The sequence below is a fragment of the Silurus aristotelis genome (assembly GCF_946808225.1).
Source record: "Silurus aristotelis genome assembly, chromosome: 23".
In the NCBI taxonomy this organism is placed as follows: Eukaryota; Metazoa; Chordata; class Actinopteri; order Siluriformes; family Siluridae; genus Silurus; species Silurus aristotelis.
The window spans coordinates 19400223-19415222 of NC_139596.1; the positions used below are offsets into that span (position 1 = coordinate 19400223).

At 42.7% G+C, this 15000-nt stretch overlaps 1 protein-coding gene across 3 annotated transcripts in view; it reads left to right on the top strand.

Moving 5' to 3' along the window:
- The window catches only part of osbp2b (oxysterol binding protein 2b), a 45782-nt gene that overhangs the window by 2777 nt on the left and 28005 nt on the right, over window positions 1-15000 (top strand). For 2 of the 3 annotated variants that reach the window (XM_083527347.1, XM_083527348.1), the window contains exon 2: window positions 3072-3280. In XM_083527347.1, coding sequence (XP_083383473.1) covers window positions 3072-3280 — 209 coding nt within the window. Of the gene's footprint in view, window positions 1-3071; window positions 3281-11947; window positions 11968-12230; window positions 12263-15000 lie in introns of those variants that run through there. The other variant, XM_083527352.1, reaches the window with a different exon arrangement.

Here is a 15000-nt window from a genome sequence, read left to right on the forward strand (position 1 = left end):
TTCCTCAGGATGTTTCTCTTACTTCACTATCCACGATCTCATAATTACTTTCAAGCATAATAGGTTTGATTTATTTCTAGTTACATTCAAAGTTCCAGCCTTTAGTTTCTCTTTCCACTGGAAATTCCTTTTTCTACATGTTCCATAAACACATCTCTACTTTACTGTATCTTAAAAATGTATGTAAAAACAGAAACTGGTTTATGTTATGGAGTGTGTGCTGGACATGCCCCCATGGACGAACTGTTGCTATAGAAACAATAACTAACTCTACGTTAATACAGTATTAATCAGCACTTTCTGACCAATCAGGATCTAGAATTCAGAAGTGAACTGTAAACAAACTGAACTGAATATAGAGTGTGACCAGGTTTGTGGGCGGGGCTAATGTCTGGACCAGAAAAATGTCAACAGCCTGAAAAACAAAAGTTAAGTGAAATTTTTAAAAAGGATTTTTAAATGAAAATGATTAAAGTATTACGCTCTTTTATTTTCTAAACCGCTGCTTTAAAATAAACCTGAAATAAATTTGGATGTGTACTTTCATGTAATTCCATGTTGTGTCCCTTGTAGGTGTTCTGTGTACGCGTGTTGTAGGTGTTCTGTGTACGCGTGTTGTAGGTGTTCTGTGTACGCGTGTTGTATGTGTATGTGTGTTGTAGGTGTTCTGTGTACGCGTGTTGTGGTGTTCTGTGTACGCGTGTTGTGGGTGTTCTGTGTACGCGTGTTGTGGGTGTCTATGTGTACGCGTGTTGTAGGGGTTTATGTGTACGCGTGTTGTAGGTGTAGGTGTTCTGTGTACGCGTGTTGTAGGGGTTTATGTGTACGCGTGTTGTAGGTGTAGGTGTTCTGTGTACGCGTGTTGGAGGTGTTCTGTGTACGCGTGTTGTGGGTGTTCTGTGTACGCGTGTTGTAGGTGTAGGTGTTCTGTGTACGCGTGTTGGAGGTGTTCTGTGTACGCGTGTTGTAGGGGTTTATGTGTACGCGTGTTGTAGGTGTAGGTGTTCTGTGTACGCGTGTTGTGGGTGTTCTGTGTACGCGTGTTGTGGGTGTTCTGTGTACGCGTGTTGTGGGTGTTCTGTGTACGCGTGTTGTAGGTGTGGGTGTTCTGTGTACGCGTGTTGTAGGTGTAGGTGTTCTGTGTACGCGTGTTGTAGGTGTAGGTGTTCTGTGTACGCGTGTTGGAGGTGTTCTGTGTACGCGTGTTGTGGGTGTTCTGTGTACGCGTGTTGTGGGTGTTCTGTGTACGCGTGTTGGAGGTGTTCTGTGTACTCGTGTTGTAGGGGTTTATGTGTACGCGTGTTGTAGGTGTAGGTGTTCTGTGTACGCGTGTTGTGGGTGTTCTGTGTACGCGTGTTGTGGGTGTTCTGTGTACGCGTGTTGTGGTGTTCTGTGTACGCGTGTTGTAGGTGTAGGTGTTCTGTGTACGCGTGTTGTAGGGGTTTATGTGTACGCGTGTTGTAGGTGTAGGTGTTCTGTGTACGCGTGTTGGAGGTGTTCTGTGTACGCGTGTTGTGGGTGTTCTGTGTACGCGTGTTGTGGGTGTTCTGTGTACGCGTGTTGGAGGTGTTCTGTGTACGCGTGTTGTAGGGGTTTATGTGTACGCTTGTTGTAGGTGTAGGTGTTCTGTGTACGCGTGTTGTGGGTGTTCTGTGTACGCGTGTTGTGGTGTTCTGTGTACGCGTGTTGGAGGTGTTCTGTGTACGCGTGTTGTGGGTGTTCTGTGTACGCGTGTTGTGGGTGTTCTGTGTACGCGTGTTGTGGGTGTTCTGTGTACGCGTGTTGGAGGTGTTCTGTGTACGCGTGTTGTAGGGGTTTATGTGTACGCGTGTTGTAGGTGTAGGTGTTCTGTGTACGCGTGTTGTGGGTGTTCTGTGTACATGTGTTGTAGGGGTTTATGTGTACGCGTGTTGTAGGTGTAGGTGTTCTGTGTACGCGTGTTGTGGGTGTTCTGTGTACGCGTGTTGTGGGTGTTCTGTGTACGCGTGTTGTGGGTGTTCTGTGTACGCGTGTTGTGGGTGTTCTGTGAACGCGTGTTGTGGGTGTTCTGTATACGCGTGTTGTGGGTGTTCTGTGTACGCGTGTTGTGGGTGTCTATGTGTACGCGTGTTGTAGGGGTTTATGTGTACGCGTGTTGTAGGTGTAGGTGTTCTGTGTACGCGTGTTGGAGGTGTTCTGTGTACGCGTGTTGTGGGTGTTCTGTGTACGCGTGTTGTGGGTGTTCTGTGTACGCGTGTTGGAGGTGTTCTGTGTACGCGTGTTGTAGGGATTTATGTGTACGCGTGTTGTAGGTGTAGGTGTTCTGTGTACGCGTGTTGTGGGTGTTCTGTGTACGCGTGTTGTGGGTGTTCTGTGTACGCGTGTTGTGGGTGTTCTGTGTACGCGTGTTGTGGGTGTTCTGTGAACGCGTGTTGTGGGTGTTCTGTGTACGCGTGTTGTGGGTGTTCTGTGTACGCGTGTTGTGGGTGTCTATGTGTACGCGTGTTGTAGGGGTTTATGTGTACGCGTGTTGTAGGTGTAGGTGTTCTGTGTACGCGTGTTGTAGATGTGTTCTGTGTACGCGTGTTGTAGGTGTAGGTGTTCTGTGTACGCGTGTTGTAGATGTGTTCTGTGTACGCGTGTTGTAGGTGTAGGTGTTCTGTGTACGCGTGTTGTAGATGTGTTCTGTGTACGCGTGTTGTAGGTGTAGGTGTTCTGTGTACGCGTGTTGTAGATGTGTTCTGTGTACGCGTGTTGTAGGTGTAGGTGTTCTGTGTACGCGTGTTGTAGGTGTAGTTCTTTCTTTCTTTCTTTTTTTTTTTTTCACATTATTGACAACTGTCTCGGACAATTGGGTTTGATGATAAATGTGGATGCAAACACACACACACACACACACACACACACACACACACACACACACACACACACACACACACACACACTTATGAGTTTGGACTTCTATATATCATTCCTGGTTGCATAACCACTATCTTGTGACTTTAAATTAAAAAAAAAGTTTATTGGAGGTTCCTGATGTGTGTGTGTGTGTGTGTGTGTGTGTGTGTGTGTGTGTGTGTGTGTGTGTGTAGGACACAGGCAGAGATGGCCCACACGTGTCGTGGTACCATTAACCTGGCCACAGCTCACATTGACACAGAGGACGCGTGTAACATGGTGCTGAGCAGCGGGGGGAGAACCTACCACCTGAAGGCCGGGACAGAGGTGGAGAGGCAGAAATGGGTCACGGCACTGGAGCTGGCCAAAGCCAAAGCTATTCGCATGATGAACGACCAGTCAGGTACGATCCTCCTGGATGGAGATCAGATCTTTTGAATACTGATTTATACCACCGGCATGAACAGGGTCACGCCCACAGGGGGCGGAGCTACCCTATAACACAGCTGTGTCTGTGTGTGGGCTCAGTTTATTTTTCCCAATATCTGTCTATCTGTCTATCTGTCTGTCTGTCTGTCTGTCTGTCTGTCTGGCTGTCTATCTGGCTGGCTGTCTGGCGGTCTGACTGTTGGTCTGGCTGTTGGTCTGGCTGTTGGTCTGGCTGTTGGTCTGGCTGTCTGTTCACAAAATCTAACAAAAGTAAGTGCACCCCTTACATTTCAGCAACCATTTTAGTATAACCTTCTCGAAGGAAATTAAGAGAAGGAGATTAAACTTGGATATATTTTAGTCAATGTGCAGTTTGTATCAGTGCAGTTTTACTGTCCTCTAAAAATAACTCAACATTCAGACATCATTTTCTAAATAACTGCCAACTAAAGTGAGTCCATGCTCAGTGAACACGCCAAAATGGTGTCCAAAGTGTGAATATTGTGTGTGAACACCATCGTTATCCAGCACTGCTTTAATCCTCCTGGGTGTGGGATTCACCAGAGCTGCACAGGTTGTTGCTAGGATCCTCTTCCACTCCTCCATAATGAAATCACCAAGCTGCTGGATGTTAAACACATGGCGCTTCTCCACCTTCTGCTTGAGGATCCCCACAGGTTCTCAATAGGGTTCAGGTCTGGAGACACACTTGGCCACTCTGTCACCTTCACCTTCAGCTTCCTCAGCAAGGCAGTTTTCATCTTTGTGGTGTGTTTGGGGTCGTTCAGCCCAGTTTCTGTAGGAAGGGCATCATGTTCTGCTTTAGAATCAGTTCATGTTGCAGTGGTGTGAGGTCAGTAAACACTTCTCTACTGGTCTAAACACTATCAGAAGCTCTGATCTACATTTACAACATCAATTCTAATATTTGTTCCATGAAATTGTATGAATTTCTTCCATCAGTTTCTTCTCTTCATGTCGTAGTGTTTCTCTCGGCTGCACTGCTTCAGTACGTGGATGTGGATGCAGATTTTTTGTCCAATCAGATTTCAGCCTCTATGTGCTGCCATGTGAATCTAATCTGCTCAGAACCTTCAGAATCAGTACTGCTGGACTTTTACCATCGAGAATATTACCAACAGCTCTGTTTCTTTATCCAATCAGATTTCAGATTCTCCTCACAGAGCAGATCACTGGCCCAGAATAGCGTCAGCATTGTTCCGTCCTCTGATTGGTTGTTCAGAGGGAAACTGTTACAGCCGAGTTCGACTGGTAAAACACGTGTGCAGCTCTGCACACGTTCATACATCTGAGTTAGACTTTTTTATACCTACAGAGGAAGAGAAATTAATTTGGTCTCAGACACTTAAAAATACATTGTGAAGAAAAGCGAGACATGGTGAGGAGGTCACCAACCCTGAAGCTCGCTAACATGTCTCAGCCCGGGAAAGGGTTTGATCTCCACCTCCAGACCAGTGAATACGAATTATTTACTTTTTAATGTTTTTTTCATGTTATTAGATAAATATTGATTGTGAACTGCTCCAGATGTTGTAGGTGCACAGTTGTGGTTGTAGTGTGGAGGTTTGGAGTGTAACTGGGTTTGTTGTTTTAGTAAAATGGTTTTCACATCCAGATGTGAAACGTCTCTCTGTAATGCACGTGTTGTTATATTGTGTTATTGTACAGTATTGATTTTTTCTATTATTTGGGATGTGATAGTGGTGTATTAAGATGTGGATTAAGTTGGGTACGTCCTCACTGAAGGTTCAGGTACCAAACGCATGGCCCACTACTGACATGTTGGAATCCATGTTTCCCTCAAGAAACCGCAGCTTTACAGTACCAGCAGCACTCATGCAGCTGCCACCACCATGCTTGTCTGTAGAAAAGACACAATGTTCTTGGTTCTCCTCATCAGGGCGTCTCCACACATGCTGGACACCATCTGAGCCAAACAAGTTTATCTTCTTCTCATCAAACCACAGAACATGGTTACAGTAATTCATGCTCTTGGACAGGTTGTTCTTCAGCAAACTGTTTGAGGGGTTGATTGTGAACAGCTTCAGAAGAGGCTCCTTCTGGAAACCGACTTGTTGCAGTGTGTGGCGTACGGTCTGCAGCACTCACGCGTCTGTTTTATGAAGCAACTTCTGCACCTGATGCAGAGCACAAAGACTCGACTTCTCTGATGGACCCTTGCGAGGTCTGTTCCGAGTGGAACCCGTGTTAGAAAACCTCCGTATGACCCTGAACACTGTACAACAAACAATTCTAGTTCTCAAATCCTCAGAGACTCTTTACCATGAGGTGCATGTTGAACATCCAGTGGTCAGTATGAGAGAATCGAACTCAAAGCTCAAAAAGAAAGAGACAAAAAAACATGATCATGATGAACAGGACGTGTGGCTCTGAAACAGTTTACTCTAAAATATATCCAAGTTTCATTTCTTTAGTTTTGTCATTTAAGATTATACTAAAATGGTTGCTGAAATGTGAGGGTGCACTCACTTTTGTGAGATACTGTTTCTATCTGTCTGTCTGTCCATTTATCTGTCTATTTATTAATCTGTCTGTTTGCTTTTTTCTTTTTGTTCTACCTTTTGTTTTTCTTGTTTTCTGTAAAAGTATTTATTTGTAGAGGTGATGTTGTTGGTCTGTGTTTTTAAAGTTGTAAAACAATTTCCATTATGTTTTTTTTTTTCTGGACAGCATTGTTGCTGCAGTAGTGTGTGTGTGTGTGTGTGTGTGTGTGTGTGTGTGTGTGTGTGTGTGTGTGTGTGTGTGTGTGTGTGTGTGTGTGTGTGTGTGTGTGTGTGTGTGTGTGTGTGTGTGCGCGTGTGTGTGTGCGTGTGTGTGTGTGTGCGTGTGTGTGTGCGTGCGTGTGTGTGTGTGTGTTTGGACAAAGTGGCTGGATTCCAGATTGCTCTGGCCCTGTTAGTGTTCTGCTCTTCTCAGTTACACTCTACACTAAATTTAGCCGTTTAGTGCTACACAAGCAAACAGGGTGTGTGTGTGTGTGTGTGTGTGTGTGTATGTATGTGTGTGTATGGATGTGAGGGTGTGTGTGTGTGAGGGTGTGTGTGTGTGTGTTTGTGTTTGTGTATGTGTGTGTGAGTGTATGTGTGTGTGTGTGAGGGTATGTGTGTGAGGGTATGTGTGTGTGTGTGTGTGTGTGTGTGTGTGTGTGTGTGTGTGTGTGTGTGTGAGGGTATGTGTGTGTGTGAGGGTATGTGTGTGTGTGAGGGTATGTGTGTGTGTGTGAGGGTATGTGTGTGTGTGTGAGGGTATGTGTGTGTGTGAGGGTATGTGTGTGTGTGTGTGTGAGGGTATGTGTGTGTGTGTGTGTGAGGGTATGTGTGTGTGTGTGTGAGAGTGAGTGTGTGAGAGTGAGTGAGTGTGTGTGTGTGTGTGTGTGTGTGTGTGTGTGTGTGTGTGTGTGTGTGTGCGTGTGTGAGGGTATGTGCGTGTGTGAGAGTGAGTGTGTGTGTGTGTGTGTGTGTGTGTGTGTGTGTGTGCAAAGCAAAAAATATCAGGCAGAGGTTGTTATACTCCTGGTATTTGGGGTGGTGGTTGTTATGTTTGTGTCAATACAAAGTGCACTGATATGTGATCAGTGTTTACTTCAGCAAATACCAGAAACAGGCCACGCCCCTTCTTCTTTACTAGGACTGACAGATACACAGGCCACGCCCCTTTCCCTTCTTTACTAGGACTGACAGATACACAGATTCTCTCTCTCTCTCTCTCTCTCTCTCTCTCTCTCTCTCTCTCTCTCTCTCTCTCTCTCTCTCTCTCTCTCTATGTCTCCACCATTTCATATTTTTCTGTAATGACCACAGATAACCTGCAGGTGTCACCCTCTCCTCTGTTTCTCAGCTGTAAGATAAGATAAGATAAACCTTTATTCGTCGCACAGTAGGGAAATTTGTCTGTTACAGGAGCAAAGAAAAAGAAATGCAAATATATAAAAGAATAGAGACATAATGTGGTATACAGTATAAACACAACACAATGTGTAAATATAAAGAAGAAAAAAGAGACCACGAGTAAGTAGTTACTCTAACAGACATAATGCACACATGTGATATTGCACGCTTTTAAAATTTCTGTTATTGCACATGTTGTTTAAAATACTTAGTTATTGTTATTATTGCAGTGAAACAGTAATAATACAGTAATAACAGTGTGTATTTTGGTGACTGGTTCACTGGGAGCAGTTCTGATTGTAAAGTCTAATAGCAGCAGGGAGAAAAGATCTTCTGTTTCACTCCTTCAGACACTTAGGATGAAACAGTCTGTCACTGAAGGAGCTGCTCAGAGAAGAAACTGTTTCATACAGGGGGTGAGAGACGATCGCCACCATTGATGATTGTTTAGCTCCCATCCTCCTTCTCCCACCTCCTGTACAGTGTCCAGAGGAATCCCCAGGACTAAGCTGGACTTCCTGATCAGTTTGTCCAGTCTCTTCCTGTCTGCAGTAGAGATGCTTCTGCACCAGCAGACCACACCATAGAAGATGGCTGAGGCCACCACAGAGTCAAGAGAAGGTCTTCAGTAGCCAAAAGACATTAGTCTCCTCAACAGAAAGAGTCTGCTCTGTCCCTTCTTATAATAATTGCCTCAGTGTTGTCTGTCCAGTCCAGTTAGCTGTTCAGATGAACACCCAGGTATTTGTAAGCGTCCACTCTCACAATGTTCTTTCCCTGAATGTTCACTGGTGGTAATAAGGACCACCAGTGGACCAGCAGTGTTTGTGCCTACGGAAATCCACCACCAGTTCTTTGGTTTTCCCCGTGTTTATCTGGAGGCAGCTCCGTTGGCACCAGTCCACCAAGTTCTGTCAGTTCTCTGTACTCCCTGTCATCATCATCTGTGATCAGACCGACGATGGCAGAGTCATCAGAGAACTTCCGCAGGTGACAGGTTGCTGCGCTGAACATGAAGTCTGCAGTGTAGACGGCGAAGAGAAACGGGGCTAGAACCGTTCCCTGTGGGGCTCCAGTGTTGCAGACAATCATGTCAGACTCACAGTCACGAGTCTCACATACCGTGGTCGGTCTGTGAGGTAGTCCAGTATCCAGGCAGACAGATTATGGTCCACTCCCATGTACACCATCCTATTCCTCAGGAGTGCAGGTTGGAGGGTGTTAAAAGCACTAGAGAAGTCAAAAAACATGACTCTCACAGTGCTCCCAGCCTTTTCCAGGTGTGAAATAGCCTGATTTAGGAAGAAGATGACTGCGTCTTCCACTCCAATGCCAGATTGGTAGGCAAACTGAAGTGGATCCATTGATGGGCTCACCAGAGGGAGGAGATAAGTGAGCACCAGCCTCTCCAATGTCTTCATCAGATGCGTGGTCAGTGCTACTGGTCGGTAGACCCAAAGTCTTTTGGGCGCAACGTCTTTGGAACAGGCACCACGCAGGATGTTTTCCATAGCTGTGGCACCTTCCCCAGCCTCAGGCTCAGGTCAATGCAGGTACAGCAATATGCCACACAGCTGGTCTGCACAGGTCTTTAGTAGCCTGGAACTGATGCCGTCTGGGCCTGCAGCCTTCCTCGCTTTGATCTTCCTGAGCTCCATTCTCACCTGGGCTTCTGTGAGGGGCAGTGTGTATTGGTTGGAGTGGGGACTGAAGGGAATCGGCGGGGGGGGTTAGGTGTGTTTTGTATTGTCTGTGAGCTGATAGCAGTGCAGATAGAGGTGGGGTTGGAGCTGTTTGCTGTGAAAGCGGAGAAGGGGGGTTGCAGCAGGGGGGACTGGATGGGGGCAGGGGAGGGTAGCTGATCAAATCGGTTAAAGAATAGATTTAGATCATTCACCCACTTCTGGTCACCTTCAGTCTGAGAGCTGGGCTCCTTATGACCAGTGATGGTTTTGAGCAACTTCCACACACCGCTGATGTTGTTCTGCTGCAGCTGATCCTCCATCTTCCTCCTGTAGCATGCTTTTTTTCCCCCCTGAACTTCTTTCTCAGTCTTTAGCTCTTCCTTGTTTCCCAATTTAAAACCCTCTTTTTCTCTTTTAGAAGAGTCTTTATCTATGGTTGATCCATGGTTTGTTGTTGGGAAAACACCCTACAGTCCTGGTGGGTACAGTATTCTCCACACAGAAGTAGGAGTTTCACTCTCCTTCTGTCAGAAACTTAGGATTTTAAAGAAGAAGGAGCTTCTGCTTTATTAACAGGTGCCAAAACTATTGACATTTCAATGTGTTTATCACTGTTGATAAACCCCTCCCTCATTGTTTCATCTGTTATTAAACCCGACCGTCAGTATCTCGTCTTTTATTAAACACCACCCTCAGTGTTTCATCTGTTATTAAACACCACCCTCAGTGTTTCATCTGTTATTAAACACCACCCCCAGTGTTTCATCTGTTATTAAACACCACCCTCAGTGTTTCATCTGTTATTAAACACCACCCTCAGTGTTTCATATGTCATTAAACACCACCCTCAGTGTTTTATCTGTTATTAAACACCACCCTCAGTGTTTTATCTGTTATTAAACACCACCCTCAGTGTCCCGTCTCTTATTAAACTCCGCCCTCAGTGTTCCGTATCTTATTAAACTCCACCCTCAGTGTTTCATCTGTTATTAAACACCACCCTTAGTGTTTCATCTGTTATTAAACCTCACCCTCAGTGTTTCATCTGTTATTAAACCTCACCCTCAGTGTTCCGTATCTTATTAAACACCACCCTCAGTGTTTCATCTGTTATTAAACCTCACCCTCAGTGTTCCGTATCTTATTAAACACCACCCTCAGTGTTTCATCCCTTATTAAACACCACCCTCAGTGTTTCGTCTGTTATTAAACACCACCCTCAGTGTTTCATCTCTTATTAAACTCCACCCTCAGTGTTTTATCTGTTATTAAACACCACCCTCAGTGTTTTATCTGTTAAACACCACCCTCAGTGCAGTGTTCCGTCTCTTATTAAACTCCACCCTCAGTGTTTCATCTCTTATTAAACACCACCCTCAGTGTTCCATCTCTTATTAAACACCACCCTCAGTGTTTCATCTGTTATTAAACACCACCCACAGTGTTTCATCTGTTATTAAACACCACCCTCAGTGTTTCATCTGTTATTAAACACAACCCTCAGTGTTTCATCTGTTATTAAACACCACCCTCAGTGTTTCATCTGTTATTAAACACCACCCTCAGTGTTTCATCTGTTATTAAACACCACCCTCAGTGTTTCATCTGTTATTAAACACCACCATCAGTGTTTTATCTGTTATTAAACACCACCCTCAGTGTTCCATCTCTTATTAAACTCCACCCTCAGTGTTTCATCCCTTATTAAACCCCACCCTCAGTGTTTCATCTGTTATTAAACCTCACCCTCAGTGTCCCGTCTCTTATTAAACTCCGCCCTCAGTGTTCCGTATCTTATTAAACTCCACCCTCAGTGTTTCATCTGTTATTAAACCCCACCCTCAGTGTTTCATCTGTTATTAAGCTCCACCCTCAGTGTTTCATCTGTTATTAAACCCCACCCTCAGTGTTTCATCTGTTATTAAACTCCACCCTCAGTGTTTAATCTGTTATTAAACACCACCCTCAGTGTTTCATCTGTTAAACACCACCCTCAGTGTTTGATCTGTTTTTAAACCCACCCTCAGTGTTCTATCTGTTTTTAAAACCCACCCTCAGTGTTCCGTCTCTTATTAAACACCACCCTCAGTGTTTCATCCCTTATTAAACTCCACCCTCAGTGTTTTGTCTGTTATTAAACACCACCCTCAGTGTTTCATCTCTTATTAAACTCCACCCTCAGTGTTTCATCTGTTATTAAACTCCACCCTCAGTGTTTCATCTGTTATTAAACACCACCCTCAGTGTTTCATCTGTTAAACACCACCCTCAGTGTTTTATCTGTTTTTAAAACCCACCCTCAGTGTTTTATCTGTTTTTAAAACCCACCCTCAGTGTTCCGTCTCTTATTAAACTCCACCCTCAGTGTTCCGTCTCTTATTAAACTCCACTCTCAGTGTTTCATCTGTTATTAAACTCCACCCTCAGTGTTTTATCTGTTTTTAAAACCCACCCTCAGTGTTTTATCTGTTTTTAAAACCCACCCTCAGTGTTTTATCTGTTTTTAAAACCCACCCTCAGTGTTCCGTCTCTTATTAAACTCCACCCTCAGTGTTCCGTCTCTTATTAAACTCCACCCTCAGTGTTTCATCTGTTATTAAACTCCACCCTCAGTGTTTCATCTGTTATTAAACTCCACCCTCAGTGTTTCTTTCCCTGTTATTAAACACACCCGTTGATACTGTATTCAGTTTTAGCCCCACCCACTTTCTTTTTTCCAGTACACTGCTGTTCTTCAGCAACACCTCCTTCTATCTGTGTCTCTGTCCATGGTGCTGAAATGTGTCTGTGCGGTATGTGTATGTGCGTGTGTGTGTGTGTGTGTGTGTGTGTGTGTGTGTGTGTTGTGTGTGTGTGTGTGTGTGTGTGTGTGTGTGTGTGTGTGTGTGTGTGTGTGTGGTTCTCTCTCGTCTTTCTATTTTTATCGTATCTATCTCTCTGTACATTATCTTTCTTTCTTTCTTTTTTCTTTCTTGCAATCTCTGCACTCTCTCCATCCATCTGTCTGACTGTCTCAATCCCTCCCTCCCTCTTTCAGTAAACAGAAGGTGGAGGTGTGCCATCTCTCTCTCTCTCTCTTTCTCTCCCTTCCTATTTTCTCTCTCTCTCACACACACACACACACACACACACACACACACACACACACACACACACACACACACACACACACTCACTCACTCACTCACTCTCTTTTTCCCCTCTGTCATTCTCCCTCTCTTCCTCTCTCTCTGTCAGTAAACAGAGTTAGAGGCAATGCTCTCTCTCACTCCCCCCTCCCCTTTGTCTCTCTTTCCATCTTTTTGATCAGGACATAGAGGAGACGGTATTACATTCTTGCATGTAAGTAATTTCACTCCTTTCAGATAAGACACGCTTGTTCTGTGGGTGTGGGTGTGTGTGTGTGGGTGTGTGGGTGTGTGAAACATGCTGCTGCTTCACACCATATATATCAGTCTCTGTTTAGTTCTTGAAGTTGTTTAGACTGAGTGTTAGGGTTCTCTCTCTCTCTCTCTCTCTCTCTCTCTCTCTCTCTCTCTCTCTCTCTCTCTGTGTGTGTGTGTGTGTGTGTGTGTGTGTGTGTGTAGACTGAATTCCTCTCCCATTCTGAGATCTTGTTCACTTGATTGTGTTTATTGATGAAGATCAGATTTACCTTCATCTGTGTGTGTGTGTGTGTGTGTGTGTGTGTGTGTGTGTGTGTATGCATATAGTCTTATATTTCTATGTGCTATTGTCTATACCTCTCTCAATCTAAACCTGAGATGTTTTACAATGTGTGTGTGTGTGTGTGTGTGTGTGTGTGTGTTTCACCATCTCACATATTTCATGCTGCTTCACACTGACGTGGATTATTACTGCCTGGCAGATGGAGCTTAACTCTCTCTCTCTCTCTCTCTTACACACACACACACACACACACACACACACACACACACACACACACACACAGAGAAGAAGAAGACTTTCTTTGAACTTTTCACCTTGTACGTGCAGTTTCACATATCAGGACTGATGCACCACAACTGACTTACTACTTCTCTCTCTCTCTCACACACACACACACACACACACACACACACACACACACACACACACACACACACACACACACACTGTAGTTTGGATGTCAGTAATTAGATTTGTTTTGTGGGTGAGTCTGAGTCAACTGTCATTTGTGTCCAATTAGCTTTGTATGCCTACACACACATGCACACACACACACACACACACACACACACACACACACACACACACACGCATTTAACTGGCTTATTTAACACTTCACTTTAGTTTTGAAGATAGATGGAGATGAGTAATTATTTATCCATCTGTCTGTCTCTCAATAATTGTATTAATATAAATATCAATTGTAAATAATTATGTAAAAAAAGGAAAAAGAAAAAACATAAAAAGATGTTCAGAGTTTAAAGAAACAAACAAACAAATTAATAAATAAAATATGAAAATATACTAAAGCTAAAAACACCAGGAAACAAAATTAATACAGATTAATACTTTTTATTTCAGGTATTTTCTTTAATATGAAATACAAATTAGTTAAATAAAATAAGTATTACTACTAATAAATACATATAATAATTAAAAGAATATAAACAAATGTGAATGAAGAAAATGAAATTAAAAAAATAATTTATTTTAAATGTAATTTATTAATAAAAAAATAAACCTTTTCTGAAGAGTTTATGGAGTTTGAGAACCTCATGACAAAAGTGTGTTGCATATTTCATCTAATCAATTCTCCTACCACAGATATATAATGTATTGTTTCAGAAACGTCTTGATGTGAAGTGGAGTGTGGGTGTGTGTGTGTGTGTGTGCGTGTGCGTGCGTGTGTGCATGCGTGTGTGCGTGTGCGTGCGTGTGCGTGCGTGTGCGTGTGTGTGCGTGTGCGTGTGCGTGTGTGCGTGTGTGTGCGTGTGCGTGTGCGTGTGTGCGTGTGCGTGTGTGTGTGTGCGTGTGTGTGTGTGGGTGTGTGCACTGACAGGCAGCAGTAATGGTGAGGAAGCGGCTGCGTGTGATTGGCTCTGACAGGCTGTAATTGCAGGAATGCTGCATCACAGACAGGAAATAGACGCCGCTTTCAGCTCTTTCATCTTTCTGTTATGCGTGTTTACAGCACCGAATATTCTCATCGTGATCTGGGAGATTCCTGATGCTCTTTATAATAATAATAATAATAATATAATAATAATAATAATAATAATAATAATAATATAATAATAATAATAGTAATAATAATATAATAATAATAATAATAATAATAATAATAATATAATAATAATAATAATAATATAATAATAATAATAATAATAATAATAATAATAATAATAAAATAATATAATAATAATAATAATAATAATAATAATAATAATAATAATAAAATAATATAATAATAATAATAATAATAATAATAATATAATAATAGTAATAATAATATAATAATAATAATAATAATATAATAATAATAATAATAATAAAAAAATAATATAATAATAATAATAATAATAATAATAATAATAATAAAAGATGGTGGTATTATGAGAATTCATTTAATCAGGTTATAATCAGTATTAAGTAATTAAGTTACTAAATACTGGGTTATTAGTTATAATAAAACAGAATCGAACAATTACAGAATTACAGTAAGGAGTAAAAAAATAAAGAGGGATCGGTTATAATGAGGAGGCACCAGGTACAGTAAGGTGGCAGGTACAGTATGAAGGGGTCTATTATAGTGATGAGATTGATTCAGTAATGAGGGATGTGTTACTGTAACAGGAATACTGTATTTTACAGTTGACTCATGTTCATGAGTTATTATTATTATTATTATAATTTTTTATTATTATTCTTTTTTTTACATCTCTCTTGGCCTTTCAGTGCTCCTGTAAATATGTGACTAATTTCAGAGTATAACCACTTTCTCTCTCTTACACACACACACACACACACACACACACACACACACACACACACACACACACACACACACACACACACACACACACACACAGAGCATGTGGCCTGACTTCTGTTTTCTCAGATACAGTGTGTAG